The sequence below is a fragment of the Oncorhynchus mykiss genome, chromosome 5 (genome assembly GCF_013265735.2).
Source record: "Oncorhynchus mykiss isolate Arlee chromosome 5, USDA_OmykA_1.1, whole genome shotgun sequence".
In the NCBI taxonomy this organism is placed as follows: Eukaryota; Metazoa; Chordata; class Actinopteri; order Salmoniformes; family Salmonidae; genus Oncorhynchus; species Oncorhynchus mykiss.
Window position 1 is genome coordinate 5,704,171 of NC_048569.1, and position 20,000 is coordinate 5,724,170.

At 47.5% G+C, this 20,000-nt stretch overlaps 1 protein-coding gene across 1 annotated transcript in view; it reads left to right on the top strand.

Annotated features, from left to right (window-relative positions):
• LOC110522836 (methyl-CpG-binding domain protein 2) overlaps nucleotides 1-20,000 on the top strand; it is an 88,300-nt gene that overhangs the window by 31,522 nt on the left and 36,778 nt on the right. The window contains exons 4-5 of the mRNA XM_036976655.1: nucleotides 16,434-16,524; nucleotides 16,783-16,960. Coding sequence (XP_036832550.1) covers nucleotides 16,434-16,524; nucleotides 16,783-16,960 — 269 coding nt within the window. The remainder of the gene's footprint in view (nucleotides 1-16,433; nucleotides 16,525-16,782; nucleotides 16,961-20,000) is intronic.

Consider the following 20,000-nt stretch of genomic DNA (forward strand, 5'->3'; position numbering starts at 1 on the left):
TGTTGTTGTTAGGTTTGAACCTTTTGGGCTCGGGCTGTGTTAACTACTGTCTCCATTGTCTACCCCCCCCCCCCCACAACACCATTCAGTAAGAGACTTGGGCTGTGTTAACTACGGTCACCACTGTCTACCCCCCCACAACACCATTCAGTAAGAGACTTGGGCTGTGTTAACTACGGTCACCACTGTCTACCCCCCCACAACACCATTCAGTAAGAGACTTGGGCTGTGTTAACTACGGTCACCACTGTCTACCCCCCCACAACACCATTCAGTAACAGACTTGGGCTGTGTTAACTACTGTCTCCATTGTCTACCCCCACCCCCCCCCCCCCCACAACACCATTCAGTAACAGACTTGGGCTGTGTTAACTACTGTCACCACTGTCTACCCCCCCCACAACACCATTCAGTAACAGACTTGGGCTGTGTTAACTACGGTCACCACTGTCTACCCCCCCCACAACACCATTCAGTAAGAGACTTGGGCTGTGTTAACTACTGTCACCACTGTCTACCCCCCCACAACACCATTCAGTAACAGACTTGGGCTGTGTTAACTACTGTCTCCATTGTCTACCCCCACCCCCCCCCACAACACCATTCAGTAACAGACTTGGGCTGTGTTAACTACTGTCTCCATTGTCTACCCCCCCCCCCCACAACACCATTCAGTAACAGACTTGGGCTGTGTTAACTACGGTCACCACTGTCTACCCCCCCCCCACAACACCATTCAGTAACAGACTTGGGCTGTGTTAACTACGGTCACCACTGTCTACCCCCCCCACAACACCATTCAGTAACAGACTTGGGCTGTGTTAACTACGGTCACCACTGTCTACCCCCCCACAACACCATTCAGTAACAGACTTGGGCTGTGTTAACTACTGTCACCACTGTCTACCCCCCCACAACACCATTCAGTAACAGACTTGGGCTGTGTTAACTACTGTCACCACTGTCTACCCCCCCACAACACCATTCAGTAACAGACTTGGGCTGTGTTAACTACTGTCACCACTGTCTACCCCCCCACAACACCATTCAGTAAGAGACTTGGGCTGTGTTAACTACTGTCACCATTGTCTACCCCCCCACAACACCATTCAGTAACAGACTTGGGCTGTGTTAACTACTGTCACCACTGTCTACCCCCCCACAACACCATTCAGTAACAGACTTGGGCTGTGTTAACTACGGTCTCCACTGTCTATCCCCCCACAACACCATTCAGTAACAGACTTGGGCTGTGTTAACTACGGTCACCACTGTCTACCCCCCCACAACACCATTCAGTAACAGACTTGGGCTGTGTTAACTACTGTCACCACTGTCTACCCCCCCACAACACCATTCAGTAACAGACTTGGGCTGTGTTAACTACGGTCACCACTGTCTACCCCCCCCACAACACCATTCAGTAAGAGACTTGGGCTGTGTTAACTACTGTCACCACTGTCTACCCCCCCCACAACACCATTCAGTAACAGACTTGGGCTGTGTTAACTACTGTCACCACTGTCTACCCCCCCCCACAACACCATTCAGTAAGAGACTTGGGCTGTGTTAACTACTGTCACCACTGTCTACCCCCCCACAACACCATTCAGTAAGAGACTTGGGCTGTGTTAACTACTGTCTCCACTGTCTACCCCCCCCACAACACCATTCAGTAACAGACTTGGGCTGTGTTAACTACTGTCTCCATTGTCTACCCCCCCCCCCCCCCACAACACCATTCAGTAAGAGACTTGGGCTGTGTTAACTACGGTCACCACTGTCTACCCCCCCACAACACCATTCAGTAAGAGACTTGGGCTGTGTTAACTACTGTCTCCACTGTCTACCCCCCCACAACACCATTCAGTAAGAGACTTGGGCTGTGTTAACTACTGTCACCACTGTCTACCCCCCCACAACACCATTCAGTAAGAGACTTGGGCTGTGTTAACTACTGTCTCCATTGTCTACCCCCCCACAACACCATTCAGTAACAGACTTGGGCTGTGTTAACTACTGTCACCACTGTCTACCCCCCCCACAACACCATTCAGTAAGAGACTTGGGCTGTGTTAACTACTGTCACCACTGTCTACCCCCCCACAACACCATTCAGTAACAGACTTGGGCTGTATTAACTACTGTCACCACTGTCTACCCCCCCACAACACCATTCAGTAAGAGACTTGGGCTGTGTTAACTACTGTCTCCACTGTCTACCCCCCCACAACACCATTCAGTAACAGACTTAGGCTGTGTTAACTACTGTCACCACTGTCTACCCCCCCCCCACCACACCATTCCCTTACCATGACAGCACTTCAGGTTCTTTACAGAGTGGCTGCCAGAGTACCTGCTGCTCTATCTGTGTCTGAGGACAGTGAGGGACGTTTAGGTTAGCTGCTGGTTCTGAGGACAGTGAGGGACGTTTAGGACTGCTGCTGTGTCTGAGGACAGTGAGGGCCGTTTAGGTTAGCTGCTGTGTCTGAGGACAGTGAGGGACGTTTAGGTTAGCTGCTGGTTCTGAGGACAGTGAGGGACGTTTAGGACTGCTGCTGTGTCTGAGGACAGTGAGGGACGTTTAGGTTAGCTGCTGTGTCTGAGGACAGTGAGGGACGTTTAGGTTAGCTGCTGTGTCTGAGGACAGTGAGGGACGTTTAGGTTAGCTGCTGTGTCTGAGGACAGTGAGGGACGTTTAGGTTAGCTGCTGTGTCTGAGGACAGTGAGGGACGTTTAGGTTAGCTGCTGTGTCTGAGGACAGTGAGAGACACCTCTAAAACTGAGAGGCAGTGTCTTAGACCACTGAACCAGGGTGTCTGTAGTGACGGCTCTAACACTGAGATGCAGTGTCTTACACCACTGAACCAGGGTCTGTAGTGACACCTCTAACACTGAGATGCCTTAGACCACTGAACCAGGGTCTGTGGTGACGGCTCTAACACTGAGATGCAGTGTCTTAGACCACTGAACCAGGGTCTGTAGTGACGGCTCTAACACTGAGATGCAGTGTCTTAGACCACTGAACCGGGGTCTGTAGTGACGACTCTAGCACTGAGAGGCAGTGTCTTAGACCACTGAACCAGGGTCTGTAGTGACACCTCTAGCACTGAGATGCAGTGTCTTAGACAACTGAACCAGGGTGTCTGTAGTGACGGCTCTAACACTGAGATGCAGTGTCTTAGACCACTGAACCAGGGTCTGTAGTGACACCTCTAGCACTGAGATGCAGTGACTTAGACCACTGAACCAGGGTGTCTGTAGTGACGGCTCTAACACTGAGATGCAGTTCTTTAGACCACTGAACCAGGGTCAGTAGTGACGGCTCTAACACTGAGATGCAGTGACTTAGACCACTGAACCAGGGTCTGTAGTGACGCTCTAACACTGAGATGCCTTAGACCACTGAACCAGGGTCTGTAGTGACGGCTCTAACACTGAGATGCAGTGTCTTAGACCACTGAACCAGGGTGTCTGTAGTGACGGCTCTAACACTGAGATGCAGTGTCTTAGACCGCTGAACCAGGGTCTGTAGTGACGGCTCTAACACTGAGATGCAGTGTCTTAGACCACTGAACCAGGGTCTGTAGTGACGGCTCTAACACTGAGATGCAGTGTCTTAGACCACTGAACCAGGGTCTGTAGTGACGGCTCTAACACTGAGATGCAGTGTCTTAGACCACTGAACCAGGGTCTGTAGTGACGGCTCTAACACTGAGATGCAGTGTCTTAGACCACTGAACCAGGGTCAGTAGTGACTCCTCTAGCACTGAGAGGCAGTGCCTTAGACCGCTGAACCAGGGTCTGTAGTGACACCTCTAACACTGAGATGCAGTGTCTTAGACCGCTGAACCAGGGTCTGTAGTGACGGCTCTAACACTGAGATGCAGTGTCTTACACCACTGAACCAGGGTCTGTAGTGACGGCTCTAACACTGAGATGCAGTGTCTTAGACCACTGAACCAGGGTCTGTAGTGACGGCTCTAACACTGAGATGCAGTGTCTTAGACCACTGAACCAGGGTCTGTAGTGACGGCTCTAACACTGAGATGCAGTGTCTTAGATCTCTGAACCAGGGTCTGTAGTGACGGCTCTAACACTGAGATGCAGTGTCTTAGACCACTGAACCAGGGTCTGTAGTGACTCCTCTAACACTGAGATGCAGTGTCTTAGACCGCTGAACCAGGGTCTGTAGTGACGGCTCTAACACTGAGATGCAGTGTCTTAGACCACTGAACCAGGGTCTGTAGTGACGGCTCTAACACCAGGGTGTCTGTAGTGACGGCTCTAACACTGAGATGCAGTGTCTTAGACCACTGAACCAGGGTCTGTAGTGACGGCTCTTGCACTGAGATGCAGTGACTTAGACCACTGAACCAGGGTCTGTAGTGACGGCTCTAACACTGAGATGCAGTGTCTTTGACCACTGAAGCAGGGTCTGTAGTGACGGCTCTAACACTGAGATGCAGTGTCTTAGACCACTGAACCAGGGTCAGTAGTGACTCCTCTAACACTGAGATGCAGTGTCTTAGACCGCTGAACCAGGGTCTGTAGTGACACCTCTAGCACTGAGATGCAGTGACTTAGACCGCTGAACCAGGGTCTGTAGTGACACCTCTAACACTGAGATGCAGTGACTTAGACCACTGAATCAGGGTCTGTAGTGACGGCTCTAACACTGAGATGCAGTGTCTTAGACCACTGAACCGAGGTGTCTGTAGTGACGGCTCTAACACTGAGATGCAGTGTCTTAGACCACTGAACCAGGGTCTGTAGTGACGGCTCTAACACTGAGATGCAGTGTCTTAGACCACTGAACCAGGGTGTCTGTAGTGACGGCTCTAACACTGAGATGCAGTGTCTTAGACCACTGAACCAGGGTGTCTGTAGTGACGGCTCTAACACTGAGATGCAGTGTCTTAGACCACTGAACCAGGGTCTGTAGTGACGGCTCTAACACTGAGATGCAGTGTCTTAGACCGCTGAACCAGGGTCTGTAGTGACGGCTCTAACACTGAGATGCAGTGTCTTAGACCACTGAACCAGGGTCTGTAGTGACGGCTCTAACACTGAGATGCAGTGTCTTAGACCACTGAACCAGGGTCTGTAGTGACGGCTCTAACACTGAGATGCAGTGTCTTAGACCACTGAACCAGGGTGTCTGTAGTGACGGCTCTAACACTGAGATGCAGTCTTAGACCACTGAACCAGGGTCAGTAGTGACTCCTCTAACACTGAGATGCAGTGTCTTAGACCACTGAACCAGGGTGTCTGTAGTGACGGCTCTAACACTGAGATGCAGTGTCTTAGACCACTGAACCAGGGTGTCTGTAGTGACGGCTCTAACACTGAGATGCAGTGTCTTAGACCACTGAACCAGGGTCTGTAGTGACGGCTCTTGCACTGAGATGCAGTGACTTAGACCACTGAACCAGGGTCTGTAGTGACGGCTCTAACACTGAGATGCAGTGTCTTAGACCACTGAACCAGGGTGTCTGTAGTGACGGCTCTAACACTGAGATGCAGTGTCTTAGACCACTGAACCAGGGTGTCTGTAGTGACGGCTCTAACACTGAGATGCCTTAGACCACTGAACCAGGGTCTGTAGTGACGGCTCTAACACTGAGATGCAGTGTCTTAGACCACTGAACCGGGGTCTGTAGTGACGGCTCTAACACTGAGATGCAGTGTCTTAGACCACTGAACCAGGGTGTCTGTAGTGACTCCTCTAGCACTGAGATGCAGTGTCTTAGACCACTGAACCAGGGTCTGTAGTGACGGCTCTAACACTGAGATGCAGTGTCTTAGACCACTGAACCGGGGTCTGTAGTGACGGCTCTAACACTGAGATGCAGTGTCTTAGACCACTGAACCAGGGTGTCTGTAGTGACTGCTCTAACATTGAGATGCAGTTTTTTAAACCGCTGTGCCACTCGAGAGTAGATTATGCTGTTACCCTTCCTGCTGCTGTGTCTGTGGTCTGAGGACAGTGAGGGACAATTAGCCACTGTTAGGCTGTCTGTTTGAGGCTGAGTCTGAGGACAGTGAGGGACATGTAGCCACTGTTAGGCTGTCTGTGTGAGGCTGAGTCTGAGGACAGTGAGGGACATTTAGCCACTGTTAGGCTGTCTGTGTGAGGCTGAGTCTGAGGACAGTGAGGGACATTTAGCCACTGTTAGGCTGTCTGTGTGAGGCTGAGTCTGAGGACAGTGAGGGACATTTAGCCACTGTTAGGCTGTCTGTGTGAGGCTGAGGCTGAGGACAGTGAGGGACATTTAGCCACTGTTAGGCTGTCTGTGTGAGGCTGAGTCTGAGGACAGTGAGGACATTTAGCCACTGTTAGGCTGTCTGTGTGAGGCTGAGTCTGAGGACAGTGAGGGACATTTAGCCACTGTTAGGCTGTCTGTGTGAGGCCGAGGCTGAGGACAGTGAGGGACATTTAGCCACTGTTAGGCTGTCTGTGTGAGGCTGAGTCTGAGGACAGTGAGGGACATTTAGCCACTGTTAGGCTGTCTGTGTGAGGCCGAGGCTGAGGACAGTGAGGGACATTTAGCCACTGTTAGGCTGTCTGTGTGAGGCTGAGTCTGAGGACAGTGAGGGACATTTAGCCACTGTTAGGCTGTCTGTGTGAGGCTGAGGCTGAGGACAGTTAGGGACATTTAGCCACTGTTAGGCTCTCTGTGTGAGGCTGAGGCTGAGGATGCCTTCCCTGAGGATCTCCTCCCCTTCCTCCTCACCTCTCTACCCCTCCTCCTCACCTCTCTACCCCTCCTCCTCTCCCTCCCCTCCCCTTCTTTTACCTCTATACCCCTCCTCCCCTCCTCCTCACCTCTCTACCCCTCCTCCTCACCTCTCTACCCCTCCTCCTCACCTCTCTACCCCTCCTCCTCACCTCTCTACCCCTCCTCCTCTCCCTCCCCTCCCCTTCCTTCACCGCTATACCCCTCCTCCCCTCCTCCTCACCTCTCTTCCCCTCCTCCTCTCCTCTCTACCCCTCCTCCTCACCTCTCTACCCCTCCTCCTCACCTCTCTACCCCTCCTCCTCACCTCTCTACCCCTCCTCCTCACCTCTCTACCCCTCCTCCTCTCCCTCCCCTTCCTTTACCTCTCTACCCTTCCTACTCACCTCTCTACCCCTCCTCCTTTCCCTTTCCCTCCCCCTTCCTATACCTCTCTACCCTTCCTCCTCACCTCTCTACCCCTCCTCCTCTCCCTTTCCCTCCCCCTTCCTATACCTCTCTACCCCTCCTCCTCTCCCTCTCCCTCCCCCTTCCTATACCTCTCTACCCTTCCTCCTCACCTCTCTACCCCTCCTCCTCTCCCTCTCCCTCCTCCTTCTTATATCTCTCTACCCTTCCTCCTCACCTCTCTACCTCTCCTCCTCTCCCTCCCCCTTCCTATACCTCGCTACCCTTCCTCCTCACCTCTCTACCCCTCCTCCTCTCCCTCCCCTTATTTTACCTCTCTACCCTTCCTCCTCACCTCTCTACCCCTCCTCCTCTCCCTCTCCCTCCCCCTTCCTATACCTCTCTACCCTTCCTCCTCACCTCTCTACCCCTCCTCCTCTCCCTCTCCCCCCCTTCCTTTATCTCTCTACCCTTCCTCCTCACCTCTACCACTCCTCCTCTCCCTCCCCTTCCTTTACCTCTCTACCCTTCCTCCTCACCTCTACCACTCCTCCTCTCCCTCCCCTTCCTTTACCTCTCTACCCTCCCTCCTCACCTCTCTACCCCTCCTCCCTCCCCCTTCCTATACCTCTCTACCCTTCGTCCTCACCTCTCTACCCCTCCTTTTCTCGCTCCCCCCTCCTCATCTCCCTCCTCTTCCTCCTCATCTCTATACCCCTCCTCCTCTCGCTCCCCCTCTCCTCATCTCCCTCCCCTTCATCCTCATCTCTCTCGTTGTTAATACGAGCCAGTTGGTCACATCTAGATAACTACCTAGCAAGATGATGAAGAAACCATCAAATTCACTCTCCATAATCCCATACTGCCAGTGCCAGCCCATACAGCCCAAACAGTTGCCAGCCCATAGCTATCGAGCGAGCTAAGGACACTGCACTAACATCTGTAGCTACCACAGGCAACTGTTTAATGGAAACTAGCTAATCCATTGTGATGTCATTATAATGTCAACACTAGCTACAGTGGTTAGCTAGCTTGGAGGAAGTATTTGGTGTTGTGTGCATTGGGTCGGTGCACTTAGCTAGCTACCATCCCATAGCCTACATTGCATATGAAGTGTGACAAGCTCATCCATGGATGTACTGAGAAAACAACCTATTTTTACTTTTCTTTTGTGTTGACTTCGGGCTCTCTGATTGGCTCAAAGTCAAGTTGTTGGACACTGACGAGTATTACAATTCTACCAAGTAGAAACGGAAGGTTCGTCGCTACCGGATCCGCACGCAGCAGGTACCGCTTTTGTTCTAGCAAGAGAAGGAACGGCCTTCCACTGTGATGAGTACCTGTCAGCAGTCTATCGGCAGTGAGATTATCTGTGTGTTTCATGCTTCAAGGCCGGAGAGAAAGAGATTCCTTGGCTGTTTTTTCCTCTGCTGCTGCTGTTACTGGCATACACATAAATACACATAATTAACCCTGATGTTAAGGGATGTCAAATACTAGATGCCCACTAGATTCTTGTAAGAAATCCCACTATGCCCTCAGACAAACGATCAAACAGATTGAGTCCTACTAGATTGAGTCCTACTACACCGGCTCTGATGCGCGTCGGATGTGGCAGGGCTTGGAAACTATTACGAACTCCAAAGGGAAACCCAGCCGAGAGCTGCCCAGTGACGCGAGCCTACCAGACGAGCTAAATGCCTTTTATGCTCGCTTCGAGGCAAGCAACACTGAAGCATGCATGAGAGCACCAGCTGTTCCGGAAGACTGTGTCACGCTCTCCGTAGCCGATGTGAGCATGACCTTGAAACAGGTCAACATTCACAAGGCCGCGGGGCCAGACGGATTGCCAGGATGTGTACTCAAAGCATGTGCGGACAAACTGTCAAGTGTCTTCACTGATATTATCAACCTCTCCCTGACCTAGTCTGTAATACCTACATGGATGGTAACCTGGTAACAAGGAAGCGAAGGTAACCTGCCTAAATGATTACCGCCCCGTAGCACGTCGGTAGCCATGAAGTGCTTTGAAAGGCTGGTCATGGCTCACATCAACAGCATCATCCTGGATACCCTAGACCCACTCCAATTTGCATACCGCCCCAACAGATCCACAAATGACGCAATCTCAATTACACTCCACACTGCCCTTTCCCACCTGGACAAAAGGAACACCTATGTGAGAATGCTATTCATTGACTACAGCTCAGCGTTCAACACCATAGTGCCCATAAAGCTCATCACTAAGCTAAGGACTCTGGGACTAAACACCTCCCTCTGCAACTGGATCCTTGACTTCCTGACGGGCCCCCCCCAGGTGTTAAGGGTAGGTAACAACACATCTGCCACGCTGATCCTAAACACGGGGGGCCTCTCAGGGGTGGGTGCTTAGTCCCCTCATGTACTCCCTGTTCACCCACGACTGCGTGTCCAAACACGACTCCAACACCATCATTAAGTTTGCTGATGACACAACAGTGGTAGGCCTGATCACTGACAACAATGAGACAAGCCTATAGGGAGGAGGTCAGAGACATTGCAGTGTGGTGCCATGACAACAACCTCTCCCTCAATGTGAGCAAGACAAAGGAGTTGATCGTGGACTATAGGAAAAGGAGGGCTGAACAGGCCCCTATTGACATTGATGGGCTGGAGTGGAGCGGATCCCTATAGCTTTCTCAGAGATAGCTAGGCCCCTCCCTTTAATGCTCTCAGAGATAGCTAGGCCCCTCCCTTTAATGCTCTCAGAGATAGCTAGTCCCCTCCCTTTAATGCTCTCAGAGATAGCTAGTCCCCTCCCTTTAATGCTCTCAGAGATAGCTAGGCCCCTCCCTTTAGCACTCTCAGAGATTGCTAGGCCCCTCCCTTTAATGCTCTCAGAGATAGCTAGGCCCTTCCCTTTAGCACTCTCAGAGATAGCTAGGCCCCTCCCTTTAATGCTCTCAGAGATAGCTAGGCCCCTCCCTTTAACACCCTTAGAGATAGCTAGGCCCCTCCCTTTAATGCTCTCAGAGATAGCTAGGCCCCTCCCTTTAGCACGCTCAGAAATAGCTAGCTCTCTCTGAATAGGCCTATTTCTGACTGTTAATCAGTCACCACAAGTTGGCCTCCGCCCAGTACCCTGCACTGAACCTTAGTCACTGTTACTAGCCAGCTACCACCCAGTACCCTGCCCTGAACCTTAGTCACTGTTACTAGCCAGCTACCACCCAGTACTCTACCATGAACCTTAGTCACTGTTACTAGCCTCCTACCACCCTGTACTCTACCCTGAACCTTACTCACTGTTTCTAGCCGGCTACCACCCGATACCCTGCCCTGAACCTTAGTCATTGTTTCTAGCCAGCTACCACCCGGTACTCTACCCTGAACCTTAGTCGCTGTTACTAGCCGGCTACCACCCAGTACTCTACCCTGAACCTTAGTCACTGTTACTAGCCGGCTACCACCCAGTACTCTACCCTTAACCTTAGTCACTGTTACTAGCCGGCTACCACCCAGTACTCTACCCTGAACCTTAGTCACTGTTACTAGCCGGCTACCACCCAGTACTCTACCCTGAACCTTAGTCACTGTTACTAGCCGGCTACCACCCAGTACTCTACCCTGAACCTTAGTCACTGTTACTAGCCGGCTACCACCCAGTACTCTACCCTGAACCTTAGTCACTGTTACTAGCCGGCTACCACCCAGTACTCTACCCTGAACCTTAGTCACTGTTACTAGCCGGCTACCACCCAGTACTCTACCCTGAACCTTAGTCACTGTTACTAGCCGGCTACCACCCAGTACTCTACCCTGAACCTTAGTCACTGTTACTAGCCGGCTACCACCCAGTACTGTACCCCGGATGCCCTATGTACATACCCGTAATTTCCAGACTATAAGCCGCTTCTTTATTCCCACACTTTGAACCTCGCGGTTTATACAATGACGCGGCTAATTTCACAAGATTCATGCCGCTGCCAAAAAACAGCACCGTCACATAATGTGACGTAAATCGAGCGCGCTCAAACTTCCCATCATTCTGATTACGGTAGTCATTTTGTCACCCTCATCATGGCAAAGACACGGAGAAATGCATATGATGCAGCTTTCAAGTTGAAGGCGATCGATCTGGCTGTTGGAAAAGGAAAGAGAGCTGCTGCACGGGAGCTTGGCCTCAATGAGTCGATGATAAGACGTTGGAAACAGCAGCGTGAGGAACTGACTCAGTGCAGAAAGACAACAAACCTTTCAGAGGGAAGAAAAGCAGATGGCCCAAAGTATTTGCAGCCACTCGACATCAGTGTAAATCGTGCATTTAAGGTGGCGCTCCGTGTTCAGTGGGAGGCTTGGATGACAAGTGGGGAGAAATCCTTCACTAAAACGGGCCGCATGCGAAGAGCAACTTATGGTCAAGTCTGCCAGTGGGTCCTGACAGCGTGGAGCATTGTCAAAAAATCCACTATCATCAACGGGTTTGGAACTGCTGGACTGCTGCGTGTTGAAGGGGGCAGCATGAGCTCAGCGGGGTATTTGCCTCCGGATGAAAGTGACGAGAGCGACAATGAAAACGATCCAACATCGGATGAAGCAATTCTGAGGCTATTCAACTCCGACACCGAAGGAGATGACTTCAGTGGTTTCAGTGCACAGGAGGAGTCTTGGTAGGCTACTGTTTAATTTTTGTTACAAGCCGTGTTTCGTTTAAAGGCTGTGTAAAGTTCATTTGTTTCAATGTACCGGTAGGCACCTGCGGCTTATAGACATGTGCGGCTTATTTATGTACAAAATACATATTTTTTTAAATAATTCAGTGGGTGCGGTTTATATTCAGGTGTGCTTAATAGTCCAGCAATTACGGTACAGTAGCTACGGTAGTTGGTGAACACTGGTCACTTTAATGTTTACATAATGTTTTACCTACTTCATATGTATATACTGTATTCTAGTCAAGACTCATCCTGTATAACTGCTGCTGTACACACCTTCTCTATTAATTTACTGTCGATACTGTCTATACACACCATCCCAATTAACTACTGTCTATATACACCATCCTATATAACTACTGTCTATATACACCATCCTATATAACTACTGTCTATATACACCATCCTAATTAACTACTGTCTATATACACCATCCTGTATAACTACTGTCTATACACACCATCCTATATAACTACTGTCTATACACACCATCCTATATAACTACTGTCTATACACACCATCCTATATAACTACTGTCTATACACACCATCCTATATAACTACTGTCTATACACACCATCCTATATAACTACTGTCTATACTGTCTATACACACCATCCTATATAACTACTGTCTATACACACTATCCTATATAACCACTGTCTATACACACCATCCTATATAACTACTGTCTATACTGTCTATACACACCATACTATATAACTACTGTCTATACACACCATCCTATATAACTACTGTCTATACTGTCTATACACACCATCCTATTATAACTACTGTCTATACACACCATCCTATATAACTACTGTCTATACTGTCTATACACACCATCCTCTATAACTAGTCTATACACACTATCCTATATAACTACTGTCTATACACACCATCCTATATAACTACTGTCTATACTGTCTATACACACCATCCTATATATAACTACTGTCTATACACACTATCCTATATAACTACTGTCTATACACACCATCCTATATAACTACTGTCTATACACACTATCCTATATAACTACTGTCTATACACACCATCCTATATAACTACTGTCTATACACACCATCCTATATAACTACTGTCTATACACACTATCCTATATAACTACTGTCTATACACACCATCCTATATAACTACTGTCTATACTGTCTATACACACCATCCTGTATAACTACTGTCTATACACACCATCCTGTTATAACGACTGTCTATACACACCATCCTATATAACTACTGTCTATACACACCATCCTATATAACTACTGTCTATACTGTCTATACACACCATCCTAATTAACTACTGTCTATACTGTCTATACACACCATCCTATATAACTACTGTCTATACACACCATCCTATATAACTACTGTCTATACACACCATCCTATATAACTACTGTCTATACACACCATCCTATATAACTACTGTCTATACACACCATCCTATATAACTACTGTCTATACTGTCTATACACACCGTCCGATATAACTACTGTCTATATACACCATCCTATATTCCTACTGTCTATACTGTCTATACACACCGTCCGATATAACTACTGTCTATATACACCATCCTATATAACTACTGTCTATACACACCGTCCGATATAACTACTGTCTATACACACCATCCGTTATAACTACTGTCTATACTGTCTATACACACCACCCTATATAACTACTGTCTATACACACCATCCTTTATAACTACTGTCTATACACACCATCCTATATAACTACTGTCTATACACACCATCCTATATATCTACTGTCTATACACACCATCCTATATAACTACTGTCTATACACACCATCCTATATAACTACTGTCTATACACACCATCCTATATAACTACTGTCTATACTGTCTATACACACCATCCTATATAACTACTGTCTATACACACCATCCTGTATAACTACTGTCTATACACACCATCCTATATAACTACTGTCTATACACACCATCCTATATAACTACTGTCTATACTGTCTATACACACCATCCTATATAACGTCTGTCTATACACACCATCCTATATAACTACTGTCTATACACACCATCCTATATAACGTCTGTCTATATACACCATCCTATATAACTACTGTCTATACTGTCTATACACACCATCCTAATTAACTACTGTCTATACACACCATCCTATATAACTACTGTCTATACACACTATCCTATATAACTACTGTCTATACTGTCTATACACACCATCCTAATTAACTACTGTCTATACACACCATCCTATATAACGTCTGTCTATATACACCATCCTATATAACTACTGTCTATACACACCATCCTCTATAACTACTGTCTATACACACCATCCTATATAACGTCTGTCTATATACACCATCCTATATAACTACTGTCTATATACACCATCCTATTATAACTACTGTCTATACACACCATCCTATATAACTACTGTCTATACTGTCTATACACACCATACTATATAACTACTGTCTATACACACCATCCTATATAACTACTGTCTATACACACCATCCTATATAACTACTGTCTATACACACCATCCTATATAACTACTGTCTATACTGTCTATACACACCATACTATATAACTACTGTCTATACACACCATCCTAATTAACTACTGTCTATACACACTATCCTATATAACTACTGTCTATACACACTATCCTATATAACTACTGTCTATACTCACCATGCTATTATATCTACTGTCTATACACACCATCCTATATAACTACTGTCTATACACACCATCCTATATAACTACTGTCTATACACACCATCCTATATAACTACTGTCTATACACACCATCCTATATAACTACTGTCTATACTGTCTATACACACCATCCTATATAACTACTGTCTATACACACTATCCTATATAACTACTGTCTATACACACCATCCTGTAGAACTACTGTCTATACACACCATCCTTTATTTCTATATTTATATTCTGGACTCTGACGTTACTTGTTGTGATATTTCTTAACTTCTTTATTTTTACTTCAGGAGTATGTGTGTATTGTTTTGTATTGTTAGGTATTATCACTGCACTGTTGGAAGGTAGAAACACAAGCATTTCACTGCACCTGAGATAACATCTGCAGATCGGTGTACGAGCACCAATAAACTTTGATTTGAGAGAATTGGCTCCTAAATGTTTTCAAGACGTGGAGAAAAGAGGAATAGATCGAGGAAGATGCTGCCACTCTAACTGGAGAGAGTATTAGTTTAGGACTAACCAAGGAAGATGGGTGATGGGTCGTTGGTCTGCTGCCATCATGGCCTAATGAAGGGGAGCCATCCCCTGCCATGCCAGCCATGCCAGTCTCCCCTAGCTGCCCCCTGCCATGCCAGTCATGCCAGTCTCCCCCAGCTGCCCCCTGCCATGCCAGCCACGCTGATGTGGCTGAGTGTCTCTTTGTGTCTCTATCCGTCGGTTATCTCGTCTCGCTTCAAAGGCCTTTCTTGTCTTGCTATTTATTCTCTCTTGAACACTTGTTGTTGCTGCTGTGCTAGGATTTATACCCCGAACCTGAATGAACTATAATTGGATAAATACCATGTCCTGTTTTCTGGGGGTCCTGGGTCCTCCTCTGTTCCTCACCCTCTGTTTCCTTTCCTCATCTCCTCACCCTCTGTTTCCTTTCCTGTTCTCATCACCTGTCTGTTTCCTTTCCTCATCTCCTCACCCTCTGTTTCCTTTCCTCATCTCCTCACCCTCTGTTTCCTTTCCTTTTCTCATCACCCCTCTGTTTCCTTTCCTTTTCTCATCATCCCTCTGTTTCCTTTCCTTTTCTCATCACCTGTCTGTTTCCTTTCCTTTTCTCACCCCCTGTCTGTTTCCTTTCCTTTTCTCATCACCTGCCTGTTTCCTTTCCTTTTCTCATCACCCCTCTGTTTCGTTTCCTTTTCTCATCACCTCTCTGTTTCCTTTCCTTTTCTCATCACCCCTCTGTTTCGTTTCCTTTTCTCATCACCTCTCTGTTTCCTTTCCTTTTCTCATCACCCCTCTGTTTCCTTTCCTGTTCTCATCATCCCTCTGTTTCCTTTCCTTTTCTCATCACCCCTCTGTTTCGTTTCCTTTTCTCATCACCTCTCTGTTTCCTTTCCTTTTCTCATCACCCCTCTGTCTCCTTTCCTGTTCTCATCATCCCTCTGTTTCCTTTCCTGTTCTCATCATCCCTCTGTTTCCTTTCCTTTTCTCATCACCCCTCTGTTTCCTTTCCTGTTCTCATCACCACTCTGTTTCCTTTCCTTTTCTCATCACCTGTCTGTTTCGTTTCCTTTTCTCATCACCTGTCTGTTTCCTTTCCTTTTCTCATCACCCCTCTGTTTCCTTTCCTTTTCTCATCACCCTCTGTTTCCTTTCCTTTTCTCATCACCCCTCTGTTTCCTTTCCTGTTCTCATCACCTGTCTGTTTCCTTTCCTGTTCTCATCATCCCTCCTCTCCTCATCTCATCATCCCTCTCCTCCTTTCCTGTTCTCATCATCCCTCTGTTTCCTTTCCTGTTCTCATCATCCCTCCTCTCCTCATCTCATCACCTGTCTGTTGTGTTTGCAGCTGTTCTGGGAGAAGCGGTTGAAAGGCCTGAGTGCGTCAGACATAACAGAAGAGGTCCTCAGGAGCATGGAGCTTCCCAAGGGTTTAACAAGTAGGAGCCCTGCCTGTCGTCTCTCTGATTATGTCTCTGATGTTAATAATAGGCAGTTGTATATAACCATATTATCTTACAATTAGAAATGGTGTTTGATCTGTTATTAGTTATCTCTAATCAAATACACTGTCCTGTGAGATGGAGAACATGGAAGTAAAAACAATGAGGTATGTGAGTCTGTCTGACCAGAAGGGGTTGATGGGACTATGGTTATGTTCCTGACCGTGTTCCTGTGGCCGTGTTGTCCTCTACCAGGTTTGGGTCCAGACACGTCAGACGAGACACTCCTATCGGCTATCTCCAGCGCCCTCCACATGAGCTCCTCCCCCATCACGGGCCAGACGACCTCGGCTGCAGAGAAGAACCCGGCTATCTGGCTCAACACGTCGCAGCCCCTGTGTAAGGCCTTCATAGTCACCGATCAGGACATCCGGTAAGGCGTGTCTCTGTGTGTCTGTTTGTGTCACCGAACCAGGATACACCGTAAAATGTGAGTGTGAGAGAGACTGACTGACTCTCACACACACACACACACACACACACACACACACACACACACACACAGCAGGTAGATGTGATGTATGTCAAGTACTTCCTTCCCAGGCAGTACTATTTCCCAGGTAGTACTGTTTCCCAGGCAGTACTATTTCCCAGGTAGTACTATTTCCCAGGCAGTACTATTTCCCAGGCAGTACTATTTCCCAGGTAGTACTATTTCCCAGGCAGTACTATTTCCCAGGCAGTACTATTTCCCAGGCAGTACTATTTCCCAGGCAGTACTATTTCCCAGGCAGTACTATTTCCCAGGCAGTACTATTTCCCAGGTAGTACTATTTCCCAGGTAGTACTATTTCCCATTTCTACTATGGACCAGTATTGCTATGTTTCTCACCATGTGTCCATACATAACTGTGTACTAGAGGTCTTCATGTGTCCAGAAAGTTGGACCGGTTCCAAAATGAACCAAACAGACCCGAGGACCGTCAGACCCGTTCTGAAATGACCCAAACAGACCCGAGGACCGTCAGACCCATTCTGAAATGACCCAAACAGACCCGAGGACCGTCAGACCCGTTCTGAAATGACCCAAACAGACCCGAAGAGCGTCAGACCCGTTCTGAAATGAACCAAACAGACCCGAGGACCGTCAGACCTGTTCTGAAATGACCCAAACAGACACAAGGACCATCAGACCCGTTCTGAAATTAACCAAACAGACCCGAGGACCGTCAGACCCATTCTGAAATGACCCAAACAGACCCGAGGACCGTCAGACGCGTTCTGAAATGACCCAAACAGACACAAGGACCGTGGTCTCTCTGCTGTTTCCTGAGGTCCACCATCAGCTCCTTGGTTGACGTTGATGTTGAGGGAAGGTTATTTTCCTGCCACCACTCCTCCAGGACCCTCACCTCCTCCTCCAGGGCCCTCACCTCCTCCTCCAGGGCCCTCACCTCCTCCTCCAGGGCCCTCACCTCCTCCTCCAGGGCCCTCAAAATCCTGGAGGGACTGGTTGACCTGCAGTGAGCTGTGATATTGTCGTGTAGCTAATCAAAATACGTGTCTGTTTGCTATCTAACTAAGGTAGCTATCTAAGTTAGCTAGATAAGTTAGCTAGTTAGCTATCTAAGTTAGCTAGTTAGCTATCTAAGTTAGCTAGTTAGCTATCTAAGTTAGCTAGTTAGCTATCTAAGTTAGCTAGTTAGCTATCTAAGTTAGCTATCTAAGTTAGCTAGTTAGCTATCTAAGTTAGCTAGCTCAACAACTAACATTACCGGTAGCCATATCTTTGACAAAATATTTACAATCGGAGATCTTTTGTAACTTGTTAGCAAACACGTGTAACATCAGCAACTGTATGTAATTTTACTAGCTAGCTTTGCAATATAATAATGAGGGTTGACATTGGTATGACCGTGGATTCATTTCAATCTCACTAAATTATTGGCATGACGCAAGATATAGGATTCCAAACAGATGTAAACAACAACAAGTTAGCTAGCTATGTTAAACTTTACAAACGCTGAGCACAAACAATAATACATACATTTACTGTTGTGAATCTCTAAAACTGAAGCTGGTGTTACTATAACAAATATTTGCCTAAGCATGCCGGATAGACATGGTTGTAACTAGATACTGTCTACCTACCTAGGCACATTGGTACAGTCTGGTCAAAGTGCAAAGGTTGAAGGTTATGCCATATTTCTTTCTAATAGCCTAGATATTGTTGTAAATGTAATCTATGTGCGCCCTCCAACCCTGTTCCTGGAGAGCTACCGTCATGTAGGTTTTCACTCCAACCGTGTTCCTAGAGTGATACCATCCTGTAGGTTTTCACTCCAACCGTGTTCCTAGAGTGATACCATCCTGTAGGTTTTCACTCCAACCCTGTTCCTAGAGTGATACCATCCTGTAGGTTTTCACTCCAACCCTGTTCCTAGAGTGATACCATCCTGTAGGTTTTCACTCCAACCCTGTTCCTAGAGTGATACCATCCTGTAGGTTTTCACTCCAACCCTGTTCCTAGAGTGATACCATCCTGTAGGTTTTCACTCCAACCCTGTTCCTAGAGTGATACCATCCTGTAGGTTTTCACTCCAACCCTGTTCCTAGAATGATACCATCCTGTAGGTTTTCACTCCAACCGTGTTCCTAGAGTGATACCATCCTGTAGGGTTTCACTCCAACCGTGTTCCTGGAGAGCTACTGTCCTGTAGGTTTTCACTCCAACCCTGTTCCTGGAGAGCTACTGTCCTGTAGGGTTTCACTCCAACCCTGTTCCTAGAGAGATACCATCCTGTAGGTTTTCACTCCAACCCTGTTCCTAGAGAGATACCATCCTGTAGGGTTTCACTCCAACCCTGTTCCTAGAGAGATACCATCCTGTAGGGTTTCACCCCAACCCTGTTCCTAGAGAGATACCATCCTGTAGGTTTTCACTCCAACCGTGTTCCTAGAGAGCTACTGTCCTGTTGGTTTTCACTCACAGAACATGGTTGGAGACCCCTATTCTATTGTATATGGTCTTATGCTGAGCCGCAATGGCTATGTTTACACAGGCAGCCCAATTCTGATCCTTTTTTCACCAATTGGTTTTAATCACATCAGATCTTTTTCAGAACCGATCTGATTGGTTAAAAGACCAATAAGTGAAAAATAAGAATAATTGTGCTATCTGTGTAAATGCAGGTATAGTCCTTTATCCAGCTTCAGGACACTGGTAATGGTGTTCAGCATGGTGGCCTGGGGAAGCCAAGACTCGTTGTGCTTATGGCGATGGGCTTGTCCTGTCTGTGGTGAACAGCCAGCTTGATAAGACTCTGCCGAAAGTGGTGTAGGGCTTCTTTACCCACCAACTGTTTGCTGGTACTGCACATCTCCTGGAAAGACATGGTTGAAGGTGTTAGCATCTTACACTTTTTGTGGAAGGGGTCGGTAGGGAAATATGCCTTTGTTGGTAAAGGTGTCAA